Source organism: Triticum aestivum, chromosome 7D, assembly GCF_018294505.1.
Source record: "Triticum aestivum cultivar Chinese Spring chromosome 7D, IWGSC CS RefSeq v2.1, whole genome shotgun sequence".
Classification (NCBI taxonomy): domain Eukaryota; kingdom Viridiplantae; phylum Streptophyta; class Magnoliopsida; order Poales; family Poaceae; genus Triticum; species Triticum aestivum.
Genome location: NC_057814.1, coordinates 595,288,224 through 595,300,618, shown reverse-complemented (window position 1 = coordinate 595,300,618; position 12,395 = coordinate 595,288,224). Strand labels below are relative to the sequence as shown.

At 49.1% G+C, this 12,395-nt stretch overlaps 2 protein-coding genes across 4 annotated transcripts; both read left to right on the top strand.

Annotated features, from left to right (window-relative positions):
- Positions 1-1,253: 1,253 nt before the first annotated feature.
- On the top strand, positions 1,254-5,889 carry LOC123164940 (uncharacterized). 3 transcript variants are annotated; one of them, XM_044582558.1, is made up of 9 exons: positions 1,254-2,393; positions 2,535-2,644; positions 3,661-3,943; positions 4,058-4,187; positions 4,336-4,481; positions 4,597-4,693; positions 4,779-4,848; positions 5,188-5,442; positions 5,528-5,889. In XM_044582558.1, exons 1-8 carry the CDS (start codon positions 2,310-2,312, stop codon positions 5,417-5,419), a joined length of 1,152 nt encoding a protein of 383 aa, XP_044438493.1. In that variant the 5' UTR covers positions 1,254-2,309; the 3' UTR covers positions 5,420-5,442; positions 5,528-5,889. The 3 variants fall into 3 exon arrangements, with proteins under 3 accessions (XP_044438493.1, XP_044438495.1, XP_044438494.1); XM_044582560.1 differs by having other exon boundaries at positions 1,256-2,393; positions 2,568-2,644; XM_044582559.1 differs by having other exon boundaries at positions 1,256-2,393; positions 4,345-4,481.
- A 117-nt stretch (positions 5,890-6,006) lies between these two features.
- Positions 6,007-9,073, top strand: LOC123164939 (pentatricopeptide repeat-containing protein 10, chloroplastic). The gene has a single exon (XM_044582557.1). It carries the CDS (start codon positions 6,245-6,247, stop codon positions 8,687-8,689), a length of 2,445 nt encoding a protein of 814 aa, XP_044438492.1. The 5' UTR covers positions 6,007-6,244; the 3' UTR covers positions 8,690-9,073.
- Positions 9,074-12,395: the final 3,322 nt, after the last annotated feature.

Here is a 12,395-nt window from a genome sequence, read left to right as displayed (position 1 = left end):
TCCTCGAATTACGAATTCTGAATTAATTGCCGCCTCCCGCGCCGCATTAATTTCCGCCGAATTTTCCGCGTGGCCCGATGCATTGGCCCGGTTGTTCGCCGTGATCTCGCGGGCATTGCTGCGAGCGAAATGGTTGGTTTCGCGTTTCCAGTCGTCAATCTCTCGAACGATGAGTTCGCCGAGCGTTCCGCGATAGGAATTATAGGACGGGGAATCTGATGCTTCGCGCTTCCATACATACAGAAACGAATGTTTGATTCCTCGGTTGTTTCGGCGTGCATTTTTCAACCCTGTTCGAGTTTTTTTAATGGCGAACCCCCTCCTCAAATTACGAATTCCGAGTTGGCGCCCTCGGGGCCGTGGACGCCATGCCGCATCAATTCCGTCCAAAATTTCTGCGTAGCTGGATGTTTGGTCTAGGTCCCGTTGTGATCTCACAGAAATCGCGACGAAATACGAGTGAAACCAAATGATTTCACATTTCCAGTCATTAATCTCTTACACGATAAGTTCGTGGAGCCGTCCACAGTAGGCATTACAGAATGGGGAATCTGATGCTTCGCACTTCCATGTTTCATATATGCGGTGAAGTAAATGTTCGATTACTCGGTTGTTTCGCCTTTCGGCCATGCTAGTGCATTTTCAACTCTGTTTGCAATGCTCCCTGATAAAAGTCAATCAGTGTTCACTATTATAAAAATGGCATCAGGTCGTGAGCTTAAGTGCACTGGCACTAAGTCACTAATTAACTGGTTTAGAAGACCAGTTTATGTATAACCCGTAGATTCCTGTGCTAACCTTTCATTTGCACGCATGTATTTTTTGAAGGCCTTTCAGTGTTTGCCAATAATAGGTTCTGAAAGGTCATGTCAGTGTTCATAGCTCTAATCCAAAATACTTCTGCATAATGTTGAAGCCATCAAATGTCATCTGTCGCATAGTTTTGAAGCCTCTTAGTTTTCCCATATTTATTGCATAATCTTCTAGCATTCTGTTCTCAATATTGACAAAATTTAAAAAATGTGATTGAAAAGAGATTTACCCAAATGAGTTAGCACCCACTTTTTTTCTCCATCCTTTACTATTTTCAGAAGATACACCTCACTTTTCCCTTTGGTGCCTAGTACTTTCTCAGCTCTGTTCAGTACATTTTTGCACTTGCATGTTTTGTGTTTATTCCATAAGAATTTCATGCAAATTCCTCAGTACTATTGACCTATTGTGTTCGGTCTGTGCTAGTTTTTTTTTTCCTGTAAATAAAGTGTTCTCCAACTTAGTTGGCATTGCAGGATGGGAAATCTGATGGTTCATGTTTTTTTTAGGGAATAGATGGTTCGTGCTTCGATACTTAATAGAGGAAAATATTTGATTCCTCAGTTGTTTTGGCCATGCTAGTGCATTTTCCAACCCTGTTCGAGTGTCTTCTATGGTGAACCCCGCTCCTCAAATTACGAATTCCAAGTTGGCGCCCTCAGGGCCATGGATGCCGTGCCGCATCAAATTCTGTCCAAAATTTCTGCGTAGCTCAGTGTTTGGACCAGTTTCCGTCATAATCTCGCAGAAATCACAACCAAACACGAGTGAAACCAAACGAGTTCTCATTTCCAGTCATTATGTGTTACACGATAAGTTCGTGGAGCGGTCCACACTAGGGATTACGGAACGGGAAATCTGATGCTCCACGCTTACATGTTTCATATCTGTGTAGAAGAAAATGTTCGATCATTCAGTCGTTTTGCCTTTCGGCCATGCTAGTTGCGTTTCAACTCTGTTCGCAATGCTCCCTAATAAAAGTCAATCAGTGTTCACTAATATAAAAACTGGCATTGGGACGTGAATTTTGGTGCACCGGCACTAAGTCACTAATTAACTAGTTTAGAAGACCAGTTTATGCATAACCCATATATCCCTGTGCTAAGCGTTTATTTGGATGCCTGCATATTTGGAGGCCTTTCATTGTTTACCAATAATAATAAGTTGGTCCTGAAAGGCCATACTCATCCAAAATACTACTGCAGAATGTTGAAGCCATCAAATGTCATCATCTATCGCATAGTTTTGAAGCCTCTTAGTTTCCGCATATTATGGCACAATCTTCTAGCATTCTGACAGAATTTAAAAAATGTGATTTAAAAGAGAATTACCTAAATGAGTTAGCATTCAGAGTTTTTCTCCATTATTTTCTATTTTCTGAAGATACACCTTATTTCCCCCCTTTGGTGCTCCCTCTGTAAAGAAATATAAGAGCGTTTAGATCACTAAAGCTTAGTTGGCATTATATTCAGCAACTCATGTGAATACATTATTTGATGTGCCTACCTGGCGATTTCTTGTATTCCACAGATTTTGATGATTCTGTGCGTGTCCCGTCGAAAAACAATCAGTTAAACCAGGTATCCCACAACCCTTATAATTTTTATCTTACCAATTACAGTCCCATTATTTTCTGAACAACCATTTCTCACTTCTAGGAGTGATTCCTCAGTTATCTAAGGACTTCCCATTGCATCATTTTTTGTTGTTGCTTTTTCTAGAGTGAGGAGACTGACCTGAAAGACTATACGCAGGGATCCCTAGCAATTGTCTCAGAAATTGAGCCGAAAGATGCCATAATGCAGTTGCTTATGCAGGAAACCTACTCAAGGTATTATATATCTCTTGTTTACTTCCATTGATGTCCACCTGGAAAGTACTGTTTAATTTGCATTTTGCTTTGTGGTGCCAGCATACGGCTATTCTTATTTCTGAATATATATTTAAACATGGGGCTTTATTTGTACTTTGTTTCACACTGATGAAACAAAATGAAGCGCAGTCTTTCTTTTATTTTAGTTATGCACTCTGCATTTTGTGTTCTACAATACGAAAAATTGGGCCTATTCAAAAGGATTGTTTGGTTTGACCGTTGTGAATTGACCATGCAACCCTAGCGCCCTTGTTTGAAGAATGGAATGGGTTGGTGCATCACTAGCTCGTCCTTCATAAGCATAAGCATAAGTGAGGGATTAGGTCACCCCACCAATTTTGAGGGATCACCCAACGATGAATGAGGTGATTCCTTGATCCAAACAGTCCCAGTGTTTCCAGAGTACCTCTTTTCTCTTGTCTTGGCATTCGTGTAAACAATAGATCTAAGACTATCTGTGCCTAGCTCTCAAAATTTTATGTATATTGATTACACATGCACAGTGTGTAGTTCTTTACACCATTAATAATGCTTCAGGGCAAGCAATTAGCGCATGAATCATTATTTACATACACATATTGTATATTTCATTTTGGGAAATGGTGATAAATATCACGACACACGTCGGATTGTGATGCACAATTGAATTGGTGTTAATTTTTTCCTTAGTTTCACAATTATGTTGTGTACTTCATCAATGCATCAATAAACAAAGCTTTTGTGTTTTCTCGAAAAAAATGATTTTCTAACTATTTTGAAAGTTGCTGAATTGTGTACCCTCAAGAATCGGTTATGCTATGTTAAACAGTTAGTCCAGCCTGCATCCTGTGATAATAGCAACCAAAAGTTGTGACTGGAAACTCCTTTATCGCATTACATATACCTCTATTCTGGACAAACTAACGTCTGTTCATTGCTGAAGATTTAAACTACACTATTGATAGACTATTTCGAATCCTTAATTTTAATGTTAGGTCTGAGTGCAGTACACTAATAAAGATAATTCAAGAGCGGGTTGTGGATCCAGATTCAGGTGGAATTGCTGATGGTGAGATTGCTCTTCCGATCAGTTGGAAGGCTGACAACCAACCAACCCTTGGATATTCTTCATTTAGTCCAAATGTGTCCTTGCCTTCAACATCAAACTTTCGAATCCATGGCCATGGTTTTGATAATAGTGCTGCTGCCGACACAGTTCCAATATTAACTCCTGCCAGTCGTAGCCTTTTCAACGATAAAGCTGACAATATTCAGCCTGTGAGTGCTCTTTGCCCTTGGGGAAATTAATTTGTCATGTGTATGGTATCTCAACTCTCAAGCCCATTCGGTTATATTCCACCCCTGTTTGTCTAACGGAACACTGGACTGCAGGCTTTCAAACGAAGGTACTCTGTTGTGCGGGATATCCCCGAGGACCTTCGAAGAGTCAGGACAAAGGCTGATGGAAATCCGATACACATCACAAAATTTAAGCAAGTTGATGTTGTTAGAAATCGTCCAGGTATAGATTACAAAAGAGCTTCTGCAATTCCTTGAGAAGCGCCGTTAAGCTTTTGTATTGCTAATCATTTACAGTTACCTGTGTACATATTTCTTCATCAGTTACAATTTATTACAAAAGTTTCAATTCTGATAATATGTGTTTGAAGTTTTTTCAGAAGAAGGCAATAAACTGTTATCAGATGTTCCCCTTCTTGGGGCAAACAACTTAGCACATTCTAACATTGTCTCGAAAGTTGAAAGAGCTAATGAAAAATTGGATGTCCCTAGCAAACCTCCGGCAGTGCCAAATAAGGTACTAGAACCCCTCTAAACAATTGATTTTCTTGGGTGTCTTTCTTTTGTATCAGTCAAATAACAGATGTAGTAATGTGTGCTGACATGAAAGGTAATGTCAACCTTTATCATAGGATCTGAAGAACGGGTTTCCTTTGAAGTTGGAGCCTTTAGATGGTCTTATTCCCTTTGAGCAGAAGATGATGGACTTGTCACACCAAAAGCATAAGGGTTTGTGATCTTTGATTTGCTATGTCTGCTGATTAGTAATAAGCATGATGCCTAACATCTGATGCTGTTGGTTGCTGTTGTGCAGATGCTGCATATGATGACTCGGGTTCTGTTTCAAAATTAATGTTCATGGGGGATATTGAGGCCACACCTAGGTATGCCATATTGCACCTCACCTATTTCATTATTGTGGTGACTGTCCTTTGTCATTAAAACTTGGTATTTTCATCTAGACCGTTCTATTATTTGTTGGATCGAAATTTATGCTTGCAGCTGCTATCATGCAAAGTTGTCAGCTGATACGGTGCTTATTAGGATAGCCAGATATCATCACCATTTTTTTTACTGTATCAGCAATTCAGCAATGCCTCATTCAGAAGGAGCCACCTCATCGATCATTTTTTGAAGTGCAATTTCTACCATTAGCTTCCGTTTGGTATATGTGATGTTAAGAGGTTACTAGGGAAGCAAGCTAATATGATTGTCCATTTCAGCTTGCAGCTACAAAACGGCTCCAAGAACCGCAGGAGAAAGCAATCCAACTCTCCGAGGACAACCCCGAGGGCCACAGATTCGCCCGCCATGGGCACACGCCGCAGACTCGGCGACGCCACGGTCAAGGGAGAGATCAAGCTAGAGCAAACGACGCCGATAGCGATGGACAAGCAAGATCCAGACTATGTCCCAGAGAGGAGGCCTGCCGGGAGGCCGAAGAAGGCCAAGTAACTTGTCCTGGATCCTGTTCATGGGTATACTTCTGCAAACTAGCTTCACGCGGGAGGAGGACCTTGTTACCGTTGATCCTGACTGCGCATATTTCTCGTTACCATTCAGGCTCGTCGTCGCCTCTGAAGGTGGCAAGAAATCTGCAGTATTGGAGGATGATGAACTGACAGGGCGACAGGACTGCCATGGAATTTCAGCGAGGACTGATCTGAATCTCTCGTAGAGACGTATGCCTGCTGGACGGGTTATTTAGATGTTTAGAGGGAGAAGGGAAAGGACAACATGCCTGCCATGTCACTAGTAGTATAACCAAGTGGTTTAGTCGACTAATGTGCTAGTACATGCATCATGGCATAGGGTGCACTGTAAATCATAGGAATTCAGTTCCATTTTATTCATCTTGCGTGACACTGCACTGGTTCGGCATTGAACTTCTCTCATGGTTGCAGCTGTTTTCTGACACGGTCTCATGCTCATGTGCTGTTTTTAGCTTCGATTTGCTCTGTCGGTACTGATAGAATAACCGGGCAGGTGGATCTTTTGACGCGCCGGTCGTAGTTCAGATTCAGATCAAGTGGCGATCAGGCGCAGGTGGATATTCCGAGCGAAACGGCAGGCGGGAGGGCGTCGCTGCTGGCAGTGGTGCATCAGATGGCGCTCGTGTCATCGTCATCCTTTGCCGCCAATCCCCGTCCACCCGCTGCCGCCACCGTATCCCCAAAACCCCATCGCCCCTGACTGACACACTCCACGGTCCACGCCCCCCTCCGTACGGCTGCTTCCTGAGCTCGCCGCAGCTGCCGCCAACCACCCACCGCGCCGGCGATGGAGGCCACCGGCCGCGGGGTGTTCCCGAACAAGCCCACCCTCCCGTCCGGCCCCAAGAAGCGGGCGCCCCCGTCCCAGCAGACGCTGCTCCCGGCCGCCCCGCCGCCGCAGGCCCCCTCCTCGCTCCCGCTCGACTCCTTCCTCCTCCACCTCACCGCCGCGCCGGCCCCGGCCCCGGCCCCCGTCCCGCGCCGGAGCCACCAGCAGCCGCCGCACCACCAACACCACCACCCCACCCCGACCCCGGCGAGCTCCTTCCTCTCCCCGGCCGCGCAGGCGCTGGTGCTCGAGCTCTCCGCCACGCCGCTCCCGGCCCTCCCGGCCTTCCTCGCCGCCCGCCGCGACGACCTCCTGCGGGCCGCCGACCTGCCGTCCCTCCTCAAGGCGCTCGAGCTCTCCGGCCACTGGGAGTGGGCGCTGGCGCTCCTCCGCTGGGCGCGCTCCGAGGGGGCCGCCGAGGGCGCCGCGCCGCTCGAGATGGTCGTGCGGGCCCTCGGCCGCGAGGGCCGCCACGACGCCGTCTGCGCGCTGCTCGACGAAATGCCGCTGCCGCCCGGCGCCCGGCTCGACGTCCGCGCCTACACCACCGTGCTCCACGCGCTCTCCCGCGAGGGCCGCTACGAGCGCGCGCTCCGGCTCTTCGACGAGCTCCGGCGCGAGGGCGTGGCGCCCACGCGCGTCACCTACAACGTCGTGCTCGACGTCTACGGCCGCATGGGCCGCTCCTGGCCGCGCGTCGTCGCGCTGCTGGACGAGATGAGGGCCGCGGGGGTGGAGCCCGACGGGTTCACCGCCAGCACCGTCATCGCCGCCGCGGGCCGGGATGGCCTCGTCGACGAGGCCGTCGCCTTCTTCGAGGACCTCAAGGCCCGCGGCCACGCCCCGTGCGTCGTCACCTACAATGCCCTCCTGCAGGTGTTTGGCAAGGCCGGGAACTACACGGAGGCTCTGCGGGTGATCAAGGAGATGGAGGACGCTGGCTGCAAGCCTGATGCCGTCACATACAATGAGCTCGCTGGGTCGTATGCCAGGGCTGGGTTCTACCAGGAGGCCGCCAAATGCCTCGACACGATGATTGGCAAGGGGTTGCTGCCCAACACATTCACCTACAACACCATCATGACGGCGTACGGGAACGCCGGGAAGGTGGACGAGGCGCTCGCCCTGTTCGACCGGATGAAGAAGAATGGGTTTGTCCCATACACGAACACCTACAATCTTGTCCTCGGCATGCTGGGGAAGAAATCAAGGTTCGCGGCGATGCTAGAGATGCTTGGGGAGATGTCGAGGAGCGGATGCACGCCGAACCGGGTGACATGGAACACGCTGCTGGCGGTCTGCGGGAAGCGAGGCATGGAGAGCTATGTCACTCGGGTGCTTGAGGGGATGAAGTCCTGCAGGGTTGAGCTGTGCCGAGACACCTACAACACATTGATATGTGCTTATGGCCGGTGTGGTTCAAGGGCTAACGCATTCAAGATGTATGATGAAATGACCGCCGCCGGCTTCGCCCCTTGCCTCACCACATACAATGCGTTGCTGAACGTGCTGTCTCGCCAAGGGGATTGGACCGCTGCGCGTTCCATCGTAAGCAAGATGAAGAGCGAGGGTTTCAAGCCAAACGACATGTCATACTCGCTGCTGCTCCAGTGCCACGCAAAGGGGGGAAATGCCGCGGGCATAGAGGCCATCGAGAAGGAAGTCTATCAAGGTACCATCTTCCCGAGCTGGGTCATTCTGAGAACCCTCGTGATCGCCAACTTCAAGTGCCGGCGGCTGGATGGGATCGAGAGGGCGTTCCAGGAGGTGAAGGCCCGGGGTCACAAACCTGACCTCGTCATCCTCAACTCCATGCTGTCAATATATGCGAAGAATGGGATGTACAGCAAGGCAATGGAGATGTACGAGTCGATCGAGCAGTCCGGGCTGAGCCCGGACCTGATCACCTACAACAGCCTGATGGACATGTACGCCAAGAGCAACGAGCCCTGGGAGGCGGAGAAGATCCTGAAGCGGCTCAGGAGCTCCCAGTCCCAGCAGCAGCAGCAGCTCAAACCCGACGTGGTGTCGTACAACACGGTCATCAACGGGTTCTGCAAGGAGGGGCTGATCAAGGAGGCCCAGAGGGTGCTGTCGGAGATGATCGCCGACGGCGTGGCCCCCTGCGTGATCACCTACCACACGCTGGTCGGAGGGTACGCGAGCCGGGAGATGTTTGCCGAGGCGAGGGAGGTGGTCGGGTACATGATCCAGCGCAAGCTGAGGCCCATGGAGCTGACCTACAAGCGGGTGGTGGACAGCTACTGCAGGGCCAAGCGGTACGAGGAGGCCCGCGAGTTCCTCGCCGTGGTCGAGGAGACCGACCCGAAATCCGACCAGAAGCTGCTCGGCGCGCTCGCCGCCCGCGTGGAGAGCGCCCAGTTCGGGGAGATGAGACGGTGACCAAGGTGTTTGTTCATAGAGCTGTGTTGTTGCGTGTTTTGTGGCAGATATGTTGGGTGATTTCCAAGTTTTGACAGGGAGCGTAGCATACTTACTTGTGAAGAAGGTAAGACGGTGCTGCAAAATGGCACAGGACAGAAAAGGTTTTCCTCGCATTCTTACAAAGTTATTATGAAAGTCGCGTTCGGCTGTACAGTTGTTAGCCTATGGCAAGAATCTGAATTTTGAGGTGCTTCGGATGTATCGTTTGGTTTTGCAGAATATACTTTTTCTTTTTTTGCGGGGTTTGCAGAATATACATAAGCAGCAAGGTCGAGCTGCTCCCAAATTCTATTACCACTGTAAATTTTTATAAGACGTTTTTAGAGTCTATGGCAGTGTCAAGAAATGTCTTGCCTTAGTTCTCAGTTGCTGATGCCTGAACGCAACCCTATGCAGTAGCTGTGTCTGACCCGTCCGTGGAATCTTTGGGGAACTCAAACTCTGTCATGTCACTCGCTTGCTACACACTTGTACGCTGTCAGGTCAGTCACTTGGCTGTGTGTTTGTCACAGATAGTTCTGTCACTCCAAGTTTTGTGAAGGCAGTGCTGCAAAAAATGTCTGAATTGCTCCAGATGGTGCATCATTTGATTTGGGTTAATGGGGCTGGTTTCCAAAGTCCAGAGCATCCTCAGTAGCTGAAGCCTGAACTCAAAATGTGCGGCAGGAGTAGCCAATCCTGCTTTCCGTTACGGCCCCGCCCCTCCGTGCGTAATCTTTGGCCACACACTGGTATAACCTGTCAACTTGCTTGGCTGCACACATTCGGTGTCAGGTCACACTTGTACGCTAGTACTACTTGGACAGTTCCTCGGTACTCTTGCTTGCCCACACGATGCTACTCTACTCTTCTCTGCCCCGTGGTCACGTGCAGAGCCGGCGCTCTTGAGGCGTGGTGGCCGACGATCGCCCCGTCCGTTCTACCCGTCCTAGTCCTCCATGGATCTCGTTCTCCCGCGCTGGTCTGTCGACCGTCGCTGGTACTTTCCCCGTCCTGTACGAGTTGTCGCTCAAATAGATGTATGGGAGGAAGTACTCCAGGTAGTAGTGCAACATCCAACAGAGGCCACGAGGGAGGAAAGGAGTTCACTGTTGTCACGCGGCGGCCGACGGCGACGTGAGGACGTTCTCGCTGCCTCCACGGCTCTGGCTGGACCGCTGGAGGGAGGGCGGGCGGTCTCCGTCGCACGGTCAGGCCTTTTCAGGTCACTCGCTCGCTCGGCTGCACTACGCACTTGTACTACACGTCTACACTGGTTGGACGGTTGCTCCGTACTCTAATCTACACGTCTACACGTCCACCATGCCACCCTAATCTATACTCTACTCTGCCCGTGTTCACGTGCAGAGCCGACGGTGCCGACGAGTCCGCCGGAGGGTCCGGAGACCGACCACGCCGGCCAGTGGCAGGGCCTCGCCGCTTCCTCCTTCTTCCGTGGGCCTCTCTGCTCTGACCTGTGGCTCAGGGTTCTCGCTCTTGTCCACACTCCTCTGCCCTGCGCACGGCTCCTTGGCGTAACCGGCGGTGCCACCTCTTTTGTGGTGCCCGTCTCGTCCCTTTGAGCTGACAGAGCTAGCTAACGTACCTTGGCGGCTTAGCTGGACGTGACGTTTTTTTACTGTAGTTGTCAAACTGACATGAGCTACTTGGAATTAAGCGGGAAGAGCGTTTAACTGAGGAAGCATTTGAGGCTGCGGCTTCTTCTGTGGTTTGGTCACGGGCTCACGGCAGCCACCGTAGCTAGCAATAGCGTCCAAAGGGTCCATTCCGACCTGCAAAGCCAGCGAGCCGGGAGGATCCAAAGGAGTCCACTGTTCCCACACGCGACCGCCTTCTCGTCGCTTCCACGGCTCCCGGCCGGCCGGTCTCCGTCCCACGGCCTCTCCATCCATCCATCCATCCTTGCTGACTTCCATTACATGTGGCGCCTTCGCAATGGGAGTGGAAGCCTTGCCTTCAAACTGCAAACCAAATTTGACAGGGAAATGCAAGACAAAAGACAGAAAATCATATGCCTGCCGTGGCATTTTTTCACATGTACTTTGTACTAAATCAGCGACGAGTAATATGGAACGGAGGGAGTAGCACCTTCGGAGTTGGATGGAAGCACTCTTGCCTCAAGATGGCAACGGGGACGAAACCCGTCGGGTTTTGCCTTCCCAAACTCATCCCCACGAGAAAAATGTAAACCCGTCCCCGTCCCCATCACCGTGCGCGGGGCTAGTTTTCCGCCCGTCCCCTAAACCCATCGGGTTTCGGGGAACCCACGGGGAACCAACGAGAAAATCAAAATACTTAAACAAACATAGTGGCGACAAATAATAACTTTTCAGCAGCAAAAAAAAGCAGATTTCAGCAGCATAACTTGAGCAAATTTCAACAAAAAACAATAGTAGATGGTTCAACAGCTATATAGAGTGTATTTCAGCAGCATGATACCACATTTCAGCAACAAAGATGATCATATTTCAGCAACAAAGATGATCAGCTTTCAGCCATACATGGTTCAACAAGATGTGCGATTACACAAGTTCTAAAATAGAATTCTTGGTTCACAAATCACGAGCACAACCGAGGCGAAATGGTCCAATACATAAGTTCTGATATAGAATTTATAGTTCACAAATCATTTTAAGTTGAAACCATCGTGGTATCTTTCACATCTCCAAGCCTCCAAAAGACCATCTTCAAATCTTCCAATGCCAAGTTCTGAAATAGAATGTATTTTGCCGGGTTTGCCGGGTTTCGGGTTCGGGGACTATCGAAATGGGTGCAAACCCACAAAACGTGTCGGGTTGTATAATGTGCCCAACAACAGCCTCACGGGGATAAAAAGACGCCCATCCCGGTCCCCTATTAAGGTAAAAACCCGCGGGGATGCGGGTTTCGGGGCCCCGTTGCCATCTTGACTCTTGCCTTCAAACTTGAAAACAAATTTGACAGGAAGATACAGGCCAAAAGACAGTAAAAAAATGTAATATGCCTGCCGTGGAATTTTCTTCTTCTTCTATATACTCCCTCCCTCCGTTTCTTTTTTTACTTTGTATGTTAGGTTTGTCCTGAGTCAAACTTTCGAAAGCTGGGCCAAATTTATAGAAAATATTATGAATATTTATGGTATCAAATTATCATTATATCCATTGTGGAATATATTTCCATATTGCATTTATTTGATATTATGAGAAAGGCTTGGAGTCTTAGGCCATCTTCAACCGGACTAATTTGGCCCCTCATTTGTCCATGGACATGTCTACACAGTGTCTGTGCCGTCCGCATTGAATCTCATTTGTCCTTGCACGCAATCAAGTTAAATTATCTGGTCACATGCATATGATTGATATGCAAGAAGAGAGAGAGAGAGAGAGAGAGAGAGAGAAGAAAGAATAAAGAAAGAGGTAAAGTGGTCTGGGGTGAACTGCATCCGACGTGACGGACTCCGTGGACACCCTCGTATTCTCTCACATAAGGGATGTGTGTGAGGGTTTGCAGATATCTGGACATATGGGGACAATAAGAGGGTCCGGTTGGGTAATCCTTTTCTCCTCTCTCTTGTCCTGATTGTCAGCTTAGACAAGGGGAGGGGGGGGGTCGAAGATGTTCTATTGGTTAGCACCACAAGCTGGTGGACTAACTAGCCTGGGTTTGAGCTTGATCGCCTCACATT